The 19,427-nt window shown below is 43.2% G+C and overlaps 1 protein-coding gene across 12 annotated transcripts in view; it reads right to left on the bottom strand.

Moving 5' to 3' along the window:
* Nucleotides 1-2,086: 2,086 nt before the first annotated feature.
* Nucleotides 2,087-19,427, bottom strand: part of LOC119950604 — a 342,477-nt gene continuing 325,136 nt past the window's right edge. For 8 of the 12 annotated variants that reach the window (XM_038773181.1, XM_038773179.1, XM_038773183.1 and 5 more), the window contains 3 exons: nucleotides 8,915-9,011; nucleotides 6,578-6,772; nucleotides 2,087-3,623 (listed from right to left, as the gene is read on the bottom strand). In XM_038773181.1, coding sequence (XP_038629109.1) covers nucleotides 2,168-3,619 — 1,452 coding nt within the window. In that variant the 5' untranslated portion in view covers nucleotides 3,620-3,623; nucleotides 6,578-6,772; nucleotides 8,915-9,011 and the 3' untranslated portion in view covers nucleotides 2,087-2,167. The other 4 variants (XM_038773190.1, XM_038773189.1, XM_038773188.1 and 1 more) reach the window with 4 other exon arrangements.

The raw sequence follows: 19,427 nt of genomic DNA, 5'->3' as shown, positions 1-19,427 counted from the left end.
TAGGGGCTTTTCACAGTAACTTCATTGCAGTGTTAATGTAAGCCTACTTGTGACAATAAACACTACTAAAAATTAATTTTAATTTAAAAAGAAAATGTAATGAAAAAAAATTAAAATTTCCTGTCTGCCGTCAGTGAGAATGGAGACGCAGATGCAAAATCTCAACAATCAGGAAACAAGATTCTCACTGGCTGATGTGACCATCAATCCACACGAGACGGAGAGTTGAAGTGAACTGTGGCTTTAATCAGCTAGAACTGTGCCTGCCTGCGACTGCCCTGTACTGAGAGCTGCCTGGAGGGCAGCAGCTCTATATACCTCCCTTCAAGGGGGCGGAGCCATGGGCGGAGCCCACAAGGGCACCAACATGATACAAACTGGTGTAATACAATACAATGGTCCATAGGTGGAGCCCACAAGGGCAACAACATTGTACAATGCAATACAGTGGTCCATAGCTGGAGCCCACAAGGGCAACAACATTGTACAATGCAATACAGTGGTGAATGGCTGTCATAATACATTCACCACACTGGCGAGATGTTGTTTCCTGATTTTCCACGCCCCTCGTCGGTAATGTAACAAGATTCACGTCCACAAAAGGTGAGAACCCAAGTGTAATAGATTCACATAAATTTTAATCTCGTTACTGAACCCCATGCCACATAATGCCCCCCTTCACTGATTTTACAAAAGATTTGGAATAAAGGGAATGAATCAAGGCGATCCCCCGGGGATTACAAAGGGAGGTATCACCCCTGGTGGGAGAGGGCCATGTCTAGGCAGTGACCTGGCACAGGCTCCTGGTACAAGTTGGCACTGCCAACCTGTGCCAGGGCTGTGCTGGGGCAGACCCTCCAGAGAGTCCCATTGGCGGAGGGTTTGCGTTACGTTTGATGGCGGGGGGGGGGGGGGGGGGAGGAGCACCCAATGCTGATGTTGTGGTGAGATCCCTACTGCCGATGCTTGTTTGGTGAAAAGGTGCCTCGTGTCCATTGGGGGGGTTGGGGAGGGGGATATTTTCTGTGCTGATTGGGGCACCCCGATCTCTGTGGAGCCGGCCTCACTGGCTCTCTCAGGCCCCGCACCGCCATACCGCCACCTGTAAACCATGGTCACAGATGTTTTTTTCCAGAGAGGTCTTAAAAGCTGGACTAAAAACTCAGCTGTGCAGCTGGAGAGCTACATGTCGGATTTCAGTCAGAGCCCGATACTCAGGAAAAATATGGGAAAATTCCACCCAATGAAACCATTGTCGATTGTTGTAAAGATCCATCTGGTTTATTCTTGTCCTGTAGGAAGGAAATCTGCTATCTTTACCTTGTCTAGTGCCTAAATGTGACTGCTGCTCCATGGATTTGTGGTTGACTCAAATGCCCTGTAAAATGGTCTAGAAAGCCACTCATTTCAAGATTAATAGGGGATGGGAAAAAAATGCTGGCCCAACGAACATTGCTTAATCCCCTGAATACATTTTTTAAAAAGCTCTGCGGACTAACTTTTGGTCACTTGACCCAACTCTCTTTATGTCTCGTGTCAAACTTTGTTTTATATGCAGAGCATTGTCTTAAAGATGCTATGTAGAAGTTGGTATAGAGAATTACGGGTTGGCAAGGGGAAAAAAAGGAAACCATAGTCCGGCCAAAAGTTTCACTAACAGGAGATGGATGAAAAGTGGAATCATTAAAGATGAGACATGGCTGTGAAAATTAGACTTATGAGAGATGCAAAAAAAATTGGGTTAGATTTTCAACTTGCCGCCTGGAAGTGAAACAGGTGAGTTGGAACGGGAACCGTCCAATTATCATTTCCATCAATGTAAATGGATGGTTGCTATAAAATGCAGTCGATCTGCAGTACCTGTTTCACACCTTGGTGCCAAATATAAAAGATGCTCCACTCTCTGGAAAAATGATACAAAATTCCCATTGTCCACAGAAGGGCATCAGGAGGATCAAAATGTGCTGGTTCAGTGGGGAGCTTGCAAATGAATCAATGGTTGGGTCCACTGAGGGGGTATAATGTGAATGGAGGAATGAATGAAACATGGCAGCTGATGCTTTTATTATACAAGGGACAGCATTTTTAATCATTTATTAACAAATCATACAATATTTTTTCCAAACACATATTCCATAAGCCAGTAAATCTAGATGCAGTCTATTCACTATTCACCAATAAATGTTACTGTTGAGCTTGATTTGTCCGGCAGCCAGGGATTTGATATGACACAGGTGAACCGAGTCCCCTCAGCCACAGAAACATGTAGACCACTTCTGAAATCGAAATAGCCATCTGACAGCTTTGCGTCTGTTTTTGAGCGAGCAGTGATGTCGTTGCCATTATCTGCTAGCCAACTGATGTTTCCGAGAGGGAACCCTCCTTTAGTTTGGCAGATGAGAAACACATTACGGAAGTTGGTAGTATGTTGTCCATATGTGATTACTGGATTACTATAGGGTGCTGCTACTCGAAGTTCCAACAGATCTTCACCAATTAATTTCTCTCTTTTTGTAACCCTGCAGATATACACTCCCATGTCCTTAATTGAGACATCTTTTATCTTCAAGTCTGGAGACCCTTCCAAAAAGTCCTCCCAGTACAAGAATGCTCGGTTTTCATATCTTGGATCTTGACCATTTAGATTTTCCTCTTCATTTATGAAAGAATAGATCAAGTGCTCTTTGCTATTTGGATCCATGTTGACCCAGTAGAAACCCAGCTCAGCAATGGTGACTGGATCACTCTCCGGAATAGAAACATCACAAATTAGTTCAACACTACTTCCTGCTATTCCTACTATGTTTTTATACGGTGTAGAGACTGTGACACCTGGCAAAGGCAATACCCAATCCACCAACAAGTTTTCAATATGCTTATTCCAAATGCTGCAGATGTACTTTACTCCCTTCTTGACAGTTACCACAATAGAACTTTTCACATCAAATATTTTGCCTGGTAGTATTTCCGTAACAGTGATTGCCTCTTTTGTAATATCCTCACCTGCAGCAATCCACTGAACCATGGGCTCAGGGAACCCTTCCTTAGCCGCACAGTTTATTGACACTTTGGTTCCTTCCACTACTTCTTTAGGCTCATAGTCTACAAAAATATCCTTGTATGGTATACAAACAAAGAGAGTAATAGTGATGCTCTTCAGACCATTGACGTAGCAAAAATATTTTCCACTGTCCTCCAGTAATGTCGGGTTAAGGTTCAAGATGGAAAAACTTGCATTCAGATAGCTGCCACGCACTCTTGTTTTGACTTTTTCAGATAGATATTGGACTGTTTCCTCATTAGGACTGATGGAGTGATGGAGTATTCTCTCTAAGGTGTGGCCTTCTTTGGTTCGTTCCCACTCAATATCAAAACTGCCTGATTTTGATACAATATTACTGAGTCTGCATGATGCTGTAAATTGATGACCTTCCTCGACTCCTACAATTGATTCATGCCTAACCATAATCAGATCCCTTAACTTTTCCATTCTTCTGCTTTGGAAATGCAGCAACAGATACAAAGCATGTAGGTAGATAATTGGAAGACGTCTCATGATCCTGTCGATGGTTATGGCTTTGATGATTCTGTCCGCCACCTGGACTTTACCTTCCACCATTCACCTGAAAATAAACATAGTTGTCAGGGGAAACATGTCCTTTTGTCATACAAATTGGGTTAAAGGTATGAGAAGAACACTACCCAGTTTAGAATAGCAAAAGATGCAAAAAAGTAGGTTTTTGAACTCATCAAGCTGCATCTACACACCATTGATTCAACATCACCCATGTAATCTCCAGGGGGGATTCTTCTTCTTCATATATAATACTTTATCCTCTAGGTAGGTAATTGATTAAAATCCAGAATATTCATCTTAAATATATCCACAAAACTTAATCCTGGTCTGGTATCATCCGAGTAACAATCCCCCTCCCTTACAATGCTTCTACAGAACAAAAACCATTGGGTTCCACTATTTTTCATGACCCCACATTATCCCTCTGAAATTTAATAGTGGGAAGGGCCACTGACCCCAAGGATCTCCAGGGCTAAGTGTGGGGTAAAGTGGTTTGCCCCACTTTGAAACAGTGAAACAGGGGTTGTTGGTCCACAGAGAGGAAAGTTAGGGCCAAGGAGTGACCATCTCTCCTTTTACAATTACTTGCTTCACTCATTGCATGGAGGCCTCCTTCTAGTTTGAAATCATGGACGAGATCTTCTGGCTGTTCACGGCGGCGGGATCTTTCGGTCCGGCTAACAGCACACTCCCGCCGCGGGTTTCCCGAAGGCATGCGGAGGATTCAATGGGAAATCCCATTGACAGCAGCTGGATCGGAAGGGCCCACCTCCCACTGCCAAGAAACATGCCACGGTGAGGCCAGAGAATCTCATCCAATATCTTTCACAATCACAGGACACCCCAAAGCACTTTACAGCCAACAAAGTACTTAGAAGTCTAGTCACTGTTGTATCATAAGAGATGGCAGCCAATTTGTGTGCAGCAAACTCTCACAACTATTAATGTGATAATGACTGGATAATCTGTTTTAGTGATGCCAGCTGAGACATACGTATTGGCCAGAATACCAAAGGTAATCCCCTACTCTTCATAGCATCCTTTATATCTACTCGAGAGAGAGCAGGGAGGGCCTCAGTTAAAGGTCTCATCCAAAGGATAGCACTTCAACTGTGTAGCACTCTGTCAGTACAGCGGGGGAGTGTCAACATAGACTTTTCTGCTCAAGGCCTTGAGTGAGACCTAGGACTGGGTTTTTGTGAATTAGTCCTACCTGGTGGCCTTTAAAAATGGTGGGTGGGATCCCCATTCCGATTCCCGGTGTTGGCAAATTTTCACCAGCACGAGATAAAACCAAAGGGGCTTTTCACAGTAACTTCATTATTGTGACAGCAAAAGATTATTATTATTATAAGGCTTGTAATGAGCAATGAGCCCACACCCTGCACTCCTAACCTTGCCTGTTCAATTTCCAGGATAGGCAATTCACACCCCTCTGCAATTTTTGTGAAGTTAGGCCAACATTTTGAGGACGCTCCCTCAGAGAAGTCAGGGGTTGCAATCTGGATTCAGGAACTTTTTGAAAGGTATGGTTAAAATATATTACCCATACACCATGTTCCTTTGCCACATATTCCACACCGCAACCCCCCCATGCTCTCATATTCCACCCACACCCCGGACCACCTCCATGACCTCCATGCCACATCCATTTTCACTCACCCAATATATACTATGCAGAAAACCAATAAGCCATTTAATAACAATGGTAAGTCTTGAAGTGATCATGACAAAATTTATCAGACACTGCCATTCATAATTTTAATAATAGATACCTTACTTTATCCATTACACATGTCTACATCTTGTCCAAATAAACGTATAAATGCTGAAAGAGCAGACCGAAGAAAAAGTAACTTTTTATAACCTCATAAAGACGTCAATCAAACAAAATAAACTTTTCTGTTCAGCCTATGAAAAAGGACTCCTCCTGAGGTCCATTAGTGATTCTCGGAGTTCAGTCGAGCATACATAATGAGGCCATCTGGGAACTGTATCATCAGAAACAGATGGCCAGGCATCTGTTTCTCCACGTAGCCTCATTGTGAATGGTTGGCTGAACTCCAAGGGCGGAATGCTCCACTGCCGCGCGGAATCGGGAAGGCCATCGTGAACTCGGCCGAGTTTCAGGACGGCCTCGGAGGCCGCTCCTCGCACCTTATTCACCCCCACCCGGGGGGCTAGGAGTGGTGCTCCGTAACTCTCGGCCGCCGGGCCTTGATGCTTGCGTCAAGGCGGCGCGGCGAGAATGACGCGACGGCAGCGCCTAAGTGTCGTCAGCCACGCATGCGCAGGTTGGCCGGCTCCACGTCTTCCACCCCGCTGCCCCGCAAGACGTGGCGGGTTGATCTTGTGGGGCGGCGGAGGGGAAAGAGTGCGTCATTTGGAGACGCTGGCCCGACGATCGGTGGGCACCGATCGTGGGCCAGTCTCCTCCCGAGCACGGCCGTGGTGCTCACTCCCCTCTCCGCCCCCCACAAGCCACAAACGAGCATTTGGCACCCATGTTCACGACGGCAGCAACCAGGTGTGGTTGCCGCCATCGTGAACCGATCGGGAATGGCAGGCCACTCGGCCCATTTGGGCCGGAGAATCGCCGTTTTTCACGGCGACCGGCGATTCATCCGAGCAGGGGGTGGGAGAATCGCGGGGAGTGCCAGGGGGACATGTCGTGAGTCGCCCGGCCCTCCCGCGATTCTCCCACCCGGCGTGAGGAGCAGAGAATCGCGCCCCAAGTGTCACCTGGCCCATCATTCCATGCCACTGGAATCCAATTAACAAATCATAAATGCTTCAGTTAATATTCTAACTTTGCATTGCCAGCAGAAAATACATATGAGTAAATGAATGTCAGAAATTCACTGCCTATGATTTTGAAAGTACAGCATTTGTACATGGGAACTCATGCCAAATTTATAATATGATCTAAAATGGTCAAAGCTGCCTATCCCTTGCTCCTTGAACCACACCCAACCCAAGACAACATAATCAAAACATTACCTCCAGTAATTGAGTGGTGGTTGGATGGATGAGTGGTGAGATGGATGGATGAGTGGTGAGATAGTTGGATGGATGGACGAATGGATATGACTGGAATATCTATTTTCATGATGTTGGTTGACAGTTAAATGTTGGCCAGGACACAGGGGACTCCCCATTTCTTCATCGAATACTGCCACAAAATCTTATATCATTCTGAGAAGACAAATGGTATTGTTTTAAAGTTTCATCCAAAAGATGGATGACACCACTAAGAGTAGCCTGAACAGCAACAGAGGAACATTACACCAAGGTACTTGTCCCTCAAAAGCAGTCAATGAGTGGATGATTATGGACTGAAACTGATGATTTTGGTACCCTGTTACAAAGAAGGGACTCTGCAATACGTTGCAGCTTGTGGAACCTGCATTTGTGAACACTGCTGTGCTCTGCAAGACATCACTCCATAAAAAAACCTGGGCGGTCCTTAGAATATGGTCTTAACTGCTCTGGAGATAGAAGTTAGTTGAAGTGAACATCACCATGACCTTCACATAGAACCCTCCTCAGTGACTTGCTGCCAGGGACATCAGAACATATCTCACCACTGAACTCATCTGTTTAACACCTGTGCATTATTTCCTCACCATCAAATAAAGGAACAATCATTCAATCTACTTTACATTCTAGAACATGAGCACAAGGCAGCCCTCTATGTTCCTCCATAAGCATTACAGTAATTATTCTCTGGTTGTATAAGTCAGCATCAATTATTGCACCCTCTCCTGTACAACGCCAACCATCTTGTAAAATGGTAAGTGCACACTCAATTTTAATACAAACATGTTTAAAAAATGAACACTTACTAAGATATTCTTTCCTAGCATGGTTCCCTGGAGTGCCTTTCTTGCACTTATTCTGGTTCTCCTGCAACGTTGCTCATTTTGTACAAGAGGGCTATAGGGCTCTTCCTGTAGCAGCTTGCTCCAGGCAGACTGTTGCTTGCCAGCTATAATGTCTGGAACTTGTTCATCACCAGCCTGCTATTACCCCTTGTGTTCTACTGGTGATGTGCTCTGAGACAGAAAGCTAGCGGCCTGAAATGTGCACGTTCAATTTTAATACAAATACGTGCTGTCCCAGATGAGAACTGTGTACTCAAGTTATTGCTGTGCTTCCTCAGAAAAAAATGACCTCAAAATATTGCCGTGGCTACAATGTTCATCAGGGGCTGATTTAGCACAGGGCTAAATAGCTGACTTTTACAGCAGACCATGGCAGGCTAGCAGCGCGGGTTCAATTCCCGTACCAGCCTCCCTGAACAGGCGCCGGAATGTGGCGACTAGGGGCTTTTCACAGTAACTTCATTTGAAGCCTACTTGTGACAATAAGCAATTTTCATTTCATTCCATTTCATGTAGCAATGGCAGAGACCTGTTCCTATTTAGAGCTGTTAAATTGTAAAATATCCCAAGGTGTTTCATAGCACCATTACCAAATAAAAGTTGCCATTGAGCCACATAAGGAGATATTAGGACAGGTGACCAAAAGCTTGGTTACGTTTTGAGGAGTGTCTTAAAAGAGGAAGGAGAGGTTGGGAGGTTTGAGGAAGGAATTTCAGTGGGCAAGGCTTGGCTGTTGAAGGCCCGGCTGCTATTGTTGAATCCCTCATTTTGGCATATTGTCCATGTCTCCTCATTAAATATCATGCAGGTTGAAAATTCCTCACCTCCATGCCTAATATTCCAATTCCATGAGTTCCACAACTCTGAAGACATGGTAAGCCTATTCCACAGGTATGAAGGCGCAAATTGATCTATTTCATACATCCCCCTCATGCTTTTTGAATTCACCCCCCCCCAGCCTCCACAATGCCTCACATTGTCAGATCCACACTAAACGCTATCTAACTCACTTCACAATCCCCATTCCCGCCCTTTAAAGTATCTTAAATTGTCTTGAAATTGCTTGTAGTGTTAGTTTTTTGGAGTTGCTATGTACCTAGGAATTGCATTCTGGATAGAACTTCATTGTTGACCACTCCAATGTCTTTCTCAATATCCCATAGATTTTCCCTTTAGAGAAATTTTTTTTTTAAGCGTAGCTGCAATGATCCAATCAAGTTAATACTGTACCATCTTTAAAAGCATCACTACCCATGTTAGGTATTCATCTCACCTGATGAAATGTATCTACACAGAGTCATGGAATGGTTAGATCATAGGAGTCATTCGGCCTGTCGTGTTCATGATGGCTCTCTGCAAGAGCAGCTCATTTAGTCCCTCTCCTCCACCTTCCCCCAAATTTAATAACAATCACATTGAGCTGGTAAAATAAAAGGTGATTGAAATAACTCACGACATAAAATCTCAGTTGATAGATGTTCATGATGTCGCTGTGTAAGATTGTTTCATCATTGGAACCAAATCTTCTTGCTTGATGACATCATAGGCTTCTTTATGTGGCATCACAGAATGAGAGAAATCTAGTCAGTCAGAGATGGGAACTGCTACCCTTCATCACTATCTGCACAATGTTTGCAACTCATTTATGTTATGGGTTTTGATCAGAGATAAAGGATTTATCATCTAATTAAACAGATCGTCACTAACACTTCCAATGGCTCAGATGTGTTAAAGGCTGTGAACAATGATGGGCTTAGAATTCAAGTCCTGATCTGTGCCGAGGTAGTTGATCTCAGCCAAGAGTGACAATTCACATCAATTCCCCCATTTAAGAAGGGAAGAAAATATTAATTCAAGCTCCAAGTCGCCACAACAGCTGTGCAGAAGTCGACTTTAGGTGAGGATAGGATTGGACTCAGTGTTGTACCCCACCATCATGTAACAGCCATCTGATACTTACTGTCTGGACTCACCCATACTGTAATAACCCTCACGAGACCTATGGGAACGACCCGATTTATCTCCCCGTGGGACTCGTGGAATGCAAGCTTCCCTGCTAATGGGCGGAAGCTCATCAGCTGGGTCTCATTGAATCAATCCTTTAAAGCTGACCAGGATTGAGACCGGCTTGATCAGTTTTCCAAGTTGGGACCTATGTGCTGTATGTCATGTTACGGTGTTTTGTTTTGACTGAAAATAAACTGCCATTTTGATTCACCTCCTTGGGTCTCCGGGCTTTTACACATACAGAATGGCTATTTGAGATATCAGACTACAAATGATATTGTCCTGCAGTGAAGGCCAGTGTCTTTGAGAGATGGTAAAAGTGGGGAAAAAAACTAGAATCTGCAATTGTTTCCAATATGGTGGTTAGAACCAATAGAGGAACAATTGAATCCTGTTCTGCAGTTTGAAAAAAATACAGCTAAAAGGTTGGTGACTTGATCAATGTTTGGCAAACAGTTTGAGGAGGGGCCAATTTCAATGTGACAAAAGCACTCAAATAGCCAATCTGAAAGTTACTGTGATTTTCAGTAAGGCATGTCTCTTACTGCAATTCAGCATTTTTTTGTCACGGTCAAATTGAATTGCAACGTGTTTCAAAAAAATAAATGATAAACAATGAAGAAAAACATCATATGTGGTTGCATCATTTCATCTTGCATTGTTTGTAATCTGTTGTGTTTTTGGAAGACACAGATATACCTATCAAGAAGGGCTGAGCACGCTGGGGCTTTCCTCTAGACGAGGGAAGGCTGGGGTTGACCTACTGGAGATCTTTAAAATTGAAAAGGGGGTTGACAAGGTAAAAGTAGAGAAGATGATTCCATTTATAGGGAAGATCAAAACTAGCAACCTAAAATGTCGGAGAGCGACCAATAAATCCAATGAGAAATTCCGGAGAAAGTTATTTCCACAAGGATTGATAAGAATGCGTAAATCATTGTCACATGGAGTATAGCATGGATACATTTAAGGAGAAGCTAGTTAAGAACCCAAGTGAGAAAGGACTGGGGGGATATGCTGATAAGGTTCTTTCTCTAGCTTGTGTTAGTTACCTTTTGTTTTCTTCCATTTAACTCAAACACAAAAATCCACTCTCGAACTTTGAGAGAAATTCAAATTTAGGTTAGGAGGCAGTCACACACTTCAGGTTCATTGAAGTCAGTTTCTTAGCTAATCTTTGGAGTTTTTTCAGATGTTATTCTCAATGTTGTTGTATATGCGCGATGTTGCTATTGATGGCATTTATTAATTGCCCTTGAGTGTAAAAAATTAGAGAAAATAACGGGTGAATTTAGAGATAATCAGTAGAGGACAGAGAAACATGACAAAAACTCAAGAGAAAGAGCAAGAGATTTTAAAAATGATCTAGATTACCCAGTTCACCACAATCACTTTTATGGGACTCCATCAAAAAGGCTTTAGATAGTTTCCTCCTGCCTGTGTATTCTGGAATGTTTAAGTGCCCTTCATTTCAAATGCAATAGCATTGTCTTTAATCTCAATCAATATGTGCCCCTCGGTTGTTATCTGAAACCCATTGAGTTTATCATCCTTGGATAAAGTAAATTGGACATCAAAATGTTTGATGTCACTTCATCATCTTAGCCACTAGCTATAAAAATTAAACTAAAAGAAGTTTTTCCCAAAATGTCATTTGGATAATTATCTCATTGTCCATTAAAACAAATGCCACCATTCATAATTGTGATGTTTTGGTATTCAGGCAATAATTAAATCAGTTTGCAGACGTTTGAGAGCAGAGGACCCCTGTGACTTTGTTCCCCTGAGGTAATTTGCATGTTAATTATCGTGGTGGCTGATGGCTTAGATCAAGAGAAACAAGTTATAAAGAGTTTTAATTAGCAGCTTAATCATTTTTACAAGAAATTGCAAAGCACCGTGATACATTAGTATGCATAAAATTAAGCCAGATCAGCATGGATGCTCATGTTAAATCTTCTACATAGAGCTGAGGTGACAAGATGGCTGTCTAAGCCCCCAACTCACAAAGCCTTTGCTGAAAGACCATTTAAATAATAATTCCAGAATTCGGTATTTTAGTAGATAATTAGATTTTTTTAATGCATTAGCTGCAGGCATGGTGCCCATATATCATCCTGGCACAGTGGTAAAATAAAGGGAAAAGCTTAGAGATCACTAAGTCCAAGGATTATATGAATCAAGTTCATTACAAAATACACTAAATGCAGAAACCCTGATACAGTTTATTCCTCTTTATTCAAGATCCCTTAATTCAAATGATTTCTACCACTAAATTCTTAACTCAATGTTATGAACAGTATTTAATTCCAGAAATGTTTAGCACAGAATATCCCTTTGAACACAAGAGGACACTGAAGCAGATTATGAACTGAACAATTTGGACCTTGTCCGAGATGACCAAAGCATTCTCAGTCAGAAAATATTAGACCCCAGTTTTGAGCAAAGTGCTGTCTCACAAAGGTCTAGCTGCATGTTCATGTGATTATAAAAGATCCCACTATTTGAGGTTCTCCAGGTCCCTTGAATAATATTCTAACCTTAACTAACAGCATCAACATTAAACAAATTTACCCAACACTCATCTTGCTGCTGTCTCTGAGCCTTGCTCTGTGCTACATGTTTGCCAGTCTAATAACAGTGACTAAATTTCAAAAGCAATTAGTTCATTGATTACAAAGTAATTGATATGTAAAAAACATAACAAATCACTGGAACGGTTACAAACTGTGCCGATTGATCTGGTTCAATTTCCTGCTGTCTTATTTGTGACTTTCTCTTCCAACTACAAACGATCTATATAAATACAAGTTCTTCCTAATGTTGATATATAAATTGTAACGGGTAGAAATTTGTCTCACACTTTGGCACAAAACCAGTGGCAAGGGCTTGTTAGAATCAGTGCTAACATTTAGTTCTACTGCAGTCAAAGGAATTAAATATCAGTAATCACTTTTTTTTTTTTTTAATTTAGATTACCCAATTATTTTTTCTATTATGGGGCAATTTAGCGTGGCCAATCCACCTACTCTGCACATTTTTGGGTTGTGGGGGCGAAACCCACGCAGACACGGGGAGAATGTGCAAACTCCACACGGACAGTGACCCAGAGCCGGGATCGAACCTGGGACCTCAGCGCCGTGAGGCGGTTGTGCTAACCACTAGCAGTAATCACTTTTAAATATCTGGTGAATTTTTAACCCATAAATCTGTTTTACTCTTATGTCTTCTGATGTGAAGATTTTACTTTTTTAAGGACATTCCATTAATTTATACCGTCAAAACAAAGATCAGATGAAAGCCATGATCACCCTCTCTCTAGTCCTAACTTGCCTCTTTCCAAATTTGACAGAGGGTGGCAACCCTACCCAAGATTGTAAAAATAGTTTGACAAAAACCTTTTCGCACTGCATCCTCTGGGGTGTATTGCAATTCTAGCTGCATAATCTTTGTAACATTATAAATAGTATGGCAGCACACAACAAATAATAACTTAGAGTAAGGTCTGTGATAAACAAACAAGCTGATTCCAGTGGGAAAGCCCTGTCTGATGAACAACCTGATGTGCTGTCTGTTACATTGAGGTCCGCATGTAATAAGCAAGCTGAATTTAGTACAACCCTCCAGTGAATTTGCTTGTGATTTAAAACCTGGTTTAGATATTACGTATCATTTTAACTTATTTCTTGATGGGATTTTCAGTAATGTCTGACATCAGTGTTTTAATTTTTTTTCTTAATTTTTGTAAGGATTTGGCACAGAATCATAGAGTCCCTGCAATACAGAAAGAGGCTATTCAGCCCATTGAGTATGCACCAACTCTTTGAAAGACCCCCCTGACCTAGGCCCAATCCCTTGCCCTGTAACCTCACCCTAAGGAGCAATTTAGCATGTCCAATCCACCTAACCTGCACATTTTTGGACTGTGGGAGGAAACTGGAGCACCCGGAGGAAACCCACGCAGACACGGAGAGAATGTGCAAACTCCACACAGGCAGTGTGAAGATGGGAATCGAACCCGGGTTCCTGGTGCTGTGAGGCAGCAGTGCCTCAGGACATTCAGTTAACATTTCAGGGCTTGTTTGTGATGAGGATTGTAAAAGTGTCAAAAGCACATGTCAGTGGCTTGCAAAGAAAAAACAAAGATATAAACAACAATAATAACTTGCATTTATTTTTTTTAACTTTTAAAGCACCCAATTAATTATTTTCCAATTAAGGGGCAATTTAGAGTGGCCAATCCACCTAGCCTGCACATCTGTGGGTTGTGGGGGCGAAACCCACGCAAACACGGAGAGAATGTGCAAACTTCACAAGGACAGTGGCCCAGAGCCAGGATCAAACTTGGGACCTCAGCGCCGTGAGGCAGCAATGCTAACCACTGCTCCACCATGTTGCCTAGAACTTGCATTTATATAGTGCCTTTAACATGATCAAATGTCCCAAGGCAGCGAACAAACAGGAGGCTAATCTAATATGGAACCAAGGAAAGAGAGACTCAATCAAGTGACAAAAACCTAGTTAGAAGAGGAAGGTTTCAAGAAGTGATTTACAGGAGGATAGCCATGGCTTCGGGAGAGAGATCCACCCATAGGCCTAAAGGCGCAACTGCCAATAGCGGTTCCCAGCTTGTGTCACTGTCTGTGCGGAGTCTGCACGTTCTCCCCGTGTAGGCGTGGGTTTCCTCTGGGTGCTCCAGTTTCCTCCCACAGTCCAAGGATGTGCACGTTAGGTGGATTGGCCATGATAAATTGCCCTTAGTGTCCAAAAGGTTAGGTGGGGTTGCTTGGTTGCGGGGATAGGGTGGAGGCGTGGGCTTAAGTGGGGTGCTCTTTCCAAGAGCCGGTGCAGATTTGATGGGCTGAATGCCCTCCTTTTGCACTGTAAATTCTATGATTCTATGAAAGGAAGAGGGGTTGCATAAGAGGAGCTCTTGGAAAATTGTAGGGCTAGAGGATTTTAGAGACGGGGAGGTGTGAAACCATTTGAGGAGGATTTGAACATGAGGATTAGGGTTTTAAAATCGATGGTGGTGGTGGACCAGGGGTTAATGGAGGCTGCATGGATAATTGGTGGTTGGGATTGGTGTAGGTTAGGATGCTGCACCTTCAGCTTCTTCTCAACCAAGGTGCGGTACCAATGCCTTCCACTGGTAATGCTGCATCACCGCACCTCAATCCCCAATCATCTTGGTTTCCTCTTTTGAAAGGACTTATGCCTATTTTTTTTTTTGTTTTCAAATCATGCACTGAAGACCTTAACCTGGGTTTCCCAATTTAAATAAAAATCCTATGCAATTCCCTGCCATATCCTAGACAAGCATTACCATTTCTCATTGAATCCATTTAGGTTAGCTGGGGTGAAATAGGAGTATAAATTGATATAGATTGTGCCTGTTTTCCAAAGTGTAAAACATTAGCAGTAGGATGAGCAATGCCCAATTTGTACAGGTATTGGTACCACTGCTAGATCTCTGGGTGCAGTTTTAGACAGTCCAGACAGCTGCTTAAAACAAGCATCAGGTCTCTTAAATATGTCAATTCCAGATATACTCATGCCAATTCATGGGTCTCTTGGAGAATTTGGCCACTGATAAGCATGATAGACCTCTAGCTAAGGTTTGTCAGTGACCCCTGAGCCTGCCACCTAAAGATAAGTTAATTGCAGTCAACATGCACAACAAATCCATCATGGGCATAATTGATTTGACACCCTCAAAACCCATTCACGGGACTGTCCTGTGGTCTGTTACTGCTCTAGAGCACAGCGCAAGCATCTTCAGCTTCCCAGTCTCATAACAAGCCCTGAGACTCAATTTTTCAGGCAGACTGCTTGTTATTGACACAGTGATTGTTCCGTGTCCCCAGTGTCAATTGGTAGGCCAGCCGGCACTATCCCATTTCCAGCCCCTAAACTCTGCACTGGCTACTCCTGGCTGGGTTTATACATTACCAGTATTATCCTGTAGGAGCCAGTAAATAGTTTTAAGATGTCCAGACTAACCTCCCTTTTGCTGTGTTGCGATCTTTTTTGATAACATTACACCAAAGTAGAGTTTTGCAGTAAGTTATTTATTTCAAATGCTGCTACAACTAAAATTAGCCCTTCCTCTATGTACCAAACAGGCAGTCTGTGTATCAGTAAGTATTTAATCATAATGAGTAACAGAAGGGACAGGATGCCTCCAGTTCTGAGTAAAATGGACAGGCTGTCTTTCAGGTTTGAACGAGGCAATCTTGGCAGCAATCAAAGGGATATTATTCAGCCTAATTAAGGGAGCCAGCCTCTTTTATACAGTAAAAGGTAGATGTAAATACAATGGTTTTATTTGTTCAGAATTCAGTGCTCGAAACATGACAGGCCACAAGCAGATCATGTAAAGTAAGTTCAGTTCCCTGCCAGCTCCATGCAATTGGCCATAATGAAGGCTTTAAATAATTGGTTGCTCAAAGCTTCAATATCACTAAGCTTTAAAAGGAGCAAATTCTGGAGCAAATTCCCAAATTGCCCAAGAGCAAATTCCAAACTAAATCATAATCATACAATAGATCTGATATCAAGGTTAGGGGCCAGACACTTGGCAAAGACAGTCATTACCCCCTCCCTCCCACATTATCGCAAAATGTCATCAGAAAAGTTGTAATTACAGCTCACTGGGACTGAATTTAAAATAAGATAATGAACACTTATGTGCTTTGATTTCTAGGTTGACTTAAAAAGCAAGTTGCCATGGTATAGTAATTAATGACAGTTGTTTAACATTTATGTTCCAATAAACACATTCAAAAATAAACCAGCATATTTTAACATTTAATGGAAACAAAGATTTTACATAAGTATAGGTGAGTAATAAGGCATAGAGCAAAAGGGCAGTTCTGAAGAAGTAATATTCTCAAAATACTTTCTCTCTCTACAGACGCTGCCAGACTTGCTGAGTATTTCCAGAATTTTATTTATTTATATTTCAGATCTCCAGCATCCACAATATATATTTTTTATTTTAGAACAGAAGGGATTGGATTAAGAGTGTGGAATCTGAAAATAGTTTAGTGTGTCAGAGCGGAGAAAGTTTAAAGTGGAGAAAAAAAGACAGACCCAAGTGAAGATGGTTCAGGATGTTGATGGTTTGGAGTGTAGACAAATTGATGAAATTCATTTCCCTAGATAAAGGATTGGCACATTATCCTTCATACCTGTCAGTCCAGATTGGTGGTGTTGAAAGCTTCAACTCTACTCACTGTTAAGTTGTTTATAAAATAACTTTGGCAGTCTGAGCCAGTTATTGGGGAAGATGAACAATGTTCCATACATTCCCAATTCTCCTCCCACACCTAATGGTGCACTAAGGTAGATGTATGTCTGTTTCTGTAGCTAGTCATTCATGGAAGATGTCGCTAATCTGTCACTAGGTGCTTACAGCTTGAGGGTGCCTCTCCGAATCAAGCATGGCTGACTAGGAGTCTCTCTCCCGTTCTTCCCGCCAGCCATTAACACGTTGGAGAGATTTACAGGTTGTTTGGCCGCATTATGAATGCATCTTCTTTGGCCATCAAGTCCTGGGGTGGAATTTGAACCCAGAACATCTGTCTCAGAGGCAGGGTTACTACCCACTGAACCACAAAACCTCCACAATGTAACATGAAGCTCCTCCAAATCTGGCACAGATTGACACTGAATTTCTATTCCCAATCAAGAGAGAGTGACCAGTGTGAGAAGTCGAGATGTTGGGTGCAATCTCTCTGTCTTGTTGCGCCTGTTGTGCCTGACGCGTGATGTTCGTTATGCCTCGTGAGATCTAACGAGATGTCACAATCTGAATCCTGCCCTCAATGGGCGGGATCCAGATTTGTATATTCAAGTGAGCAGTTAGGCTTACTTGGGGGGCAATCACAGGGAAGGGGCAATCACAGGCCCAAATCACAGGCCCATGGGTGCTTGGGCTCTGGCCTGGGTGGTACCCTGGCACCTGATACCAACTGGGCACAATGGCACTGCCACCCAGGAACCCTGGCAGTGCTTCTTGGGTGCCACCCTGGCATGCTGTGGATTGGGCCCAGGGTTGCCCTGCCCTTATGAGGTAGGATTCTGGGGACTAGAGGCCCACCATTTTCTGTGTGTGTGTGTGGGGGGGGGTTCAGAGATTGGGATGGCATTCAAAAATGGCAGGACATTTCTCGCCCAGGCCCGGAAAACAAGCAGAGTCCCGTTTAATAGTGGGGTCGTTCTTGGCGCTGCAAGCGCGGGGCAATGCTTCCAAACGGGACTCTGTTTCTTTTCCATTAAATCCCACCCATTATCACACTGCTGCAGTAGGGGTCTCACTTCGGAAGCTAAGAGATGTATGTTATTGGATGCACTCCTCTAAATCTAAGCAGTGCTATATCATATATGGAGGCTACGAGCCTGGGTCCTCAGGATGCAAAAGTTCTCATTTAAGAACATGGACCTCCTCCATGATGATGATTAAAAAAATGAGATAGGCCAAGATGCTGTGTGCATATCAGTGGTACGCCATGCTGCTCGGTCGCTTATTGAGCAAGTTTAGTTCCTCTTGGAGAGTGAGAAAGTTTGGCATGTGAAAGTATGACATTAATGGAAACCTGGCAGTGCAGGTGTTGTGTGAGTCAAGGTGAGTTGCTGCATTAGAAATGTTCACAGGGTCGCTGCTCTCCTGATGGACCCTGGACTGGAGCCTCGTGAGTAACTTTCACTTTGACAGGCAGTTGAAAACCGGCGACATCAGATTGCCTGTGCTCACCTTGTCTGATTTGCTCTTCTATTGGCCAAAAGGCATTCAATCTGACACCACCAGATTTCCGTCCCCTACTGAGGCTGAAAATCACCTTTGAACTTTCAGCTGAATGTACAGAACAGGAAAAGTTCAGAGGAAAGTCACTCCTGACAACTCTTGAGGTTGAAGTCAGCAGAATACTTCAGTTTCATAGAAAATACTGAATAATCTAAGAAAACCCTTAAGGAAAATCCATCAGCCCTTTTACCAAACCTCGGTGCCTATGACTGATGAAAGGCTCAGCATTGGAAACCAATTTACGATATAAACCACTTTGCTGCAACAGTATTGAACTGGGATTGAGAACTCACATTTTAAATAACGGGTAATCCTAGCATTTTCCTACAGAGGGCGCTGGTGCATCGAGATTGGCTGCAAGAAGAGGGGGAACAGTGTATTAAGCTGTTGGGTTGGATCAGCTGTAATGTACCTTTTAAAAGCAAAAATGTGATTCATTCATGAACGAGTAGTTCTTGAAATTTATGTTAAATTTACTAGGGTTTTCTTATATTTATGGAGCAAAAGTGAATTTTGAAATGGCAAAATAGTGTGAATGCTGTAAACCAGAAACATAGGGTTGGATTCATCCGCACCGCCCAAGAATGCCACAGGCGAGATGTGGACAATGGAGAAGTCCATTGACCTCGGGTGGCATTCTCGATCGCCGGGCAGACCCGGCCAGAGAGTGCCGCCCATAAACAGAAAATGTAGGTCACACAGCATTCGTGGTGGGAGAGAAACAGAGTGAATGTTCCCAGTCTGTTTTTGAGCTTGGAGGCAGAAGGGTTTACAAGGGCAACGTGGCCGAGGGAGATGCTGGGAGGAGCACGCATCTTCCTGCTACCGTGGCATCTTTCCAGTGGCAGGAATTAGAGGCATAGCTGCCCATCAGGTGGCCAATTGATCTCCTTGAGAACCAAATGAGGGGCCAATTACAAATCCCGTAGCTGTTTTGTTCACACTGGGAGAGCCTACAGCCACGTGAGGAGACTGCCAGGTAAACCATGGCCCCTTCCCTGCAGCTTCCTAGGGGGGGGGGGGGGTGCAAACCTCCTTGACTTTTGTTTGATGATCAACAAATTGGGCCCTAGCAATGGCCGCTCCTGTGCTTAAGGCTGTTGTCTGAACAACACCATCTCCCGATTACCAGGGCTCGCTTGCATGGACC

Source organism: Scyliorhinus canicula, chromosome 16, assembly GCF_902713615.1.
Source record: "Scyliorhinus canicula chromosome 16, sScyCan1.1, whole genome shotgun sequence".
Classification (NCBI taxonomy): Eukaryota; Metazoa; Chordata; class Chondrichthyes; order Carcharhiniformes; family Scyliorhinidae; genus Scyliorhinus; species Scyliorhinus canicula.
This window is presented reverse-complemented; position numbering and strand designations above follow the sequence as displayed.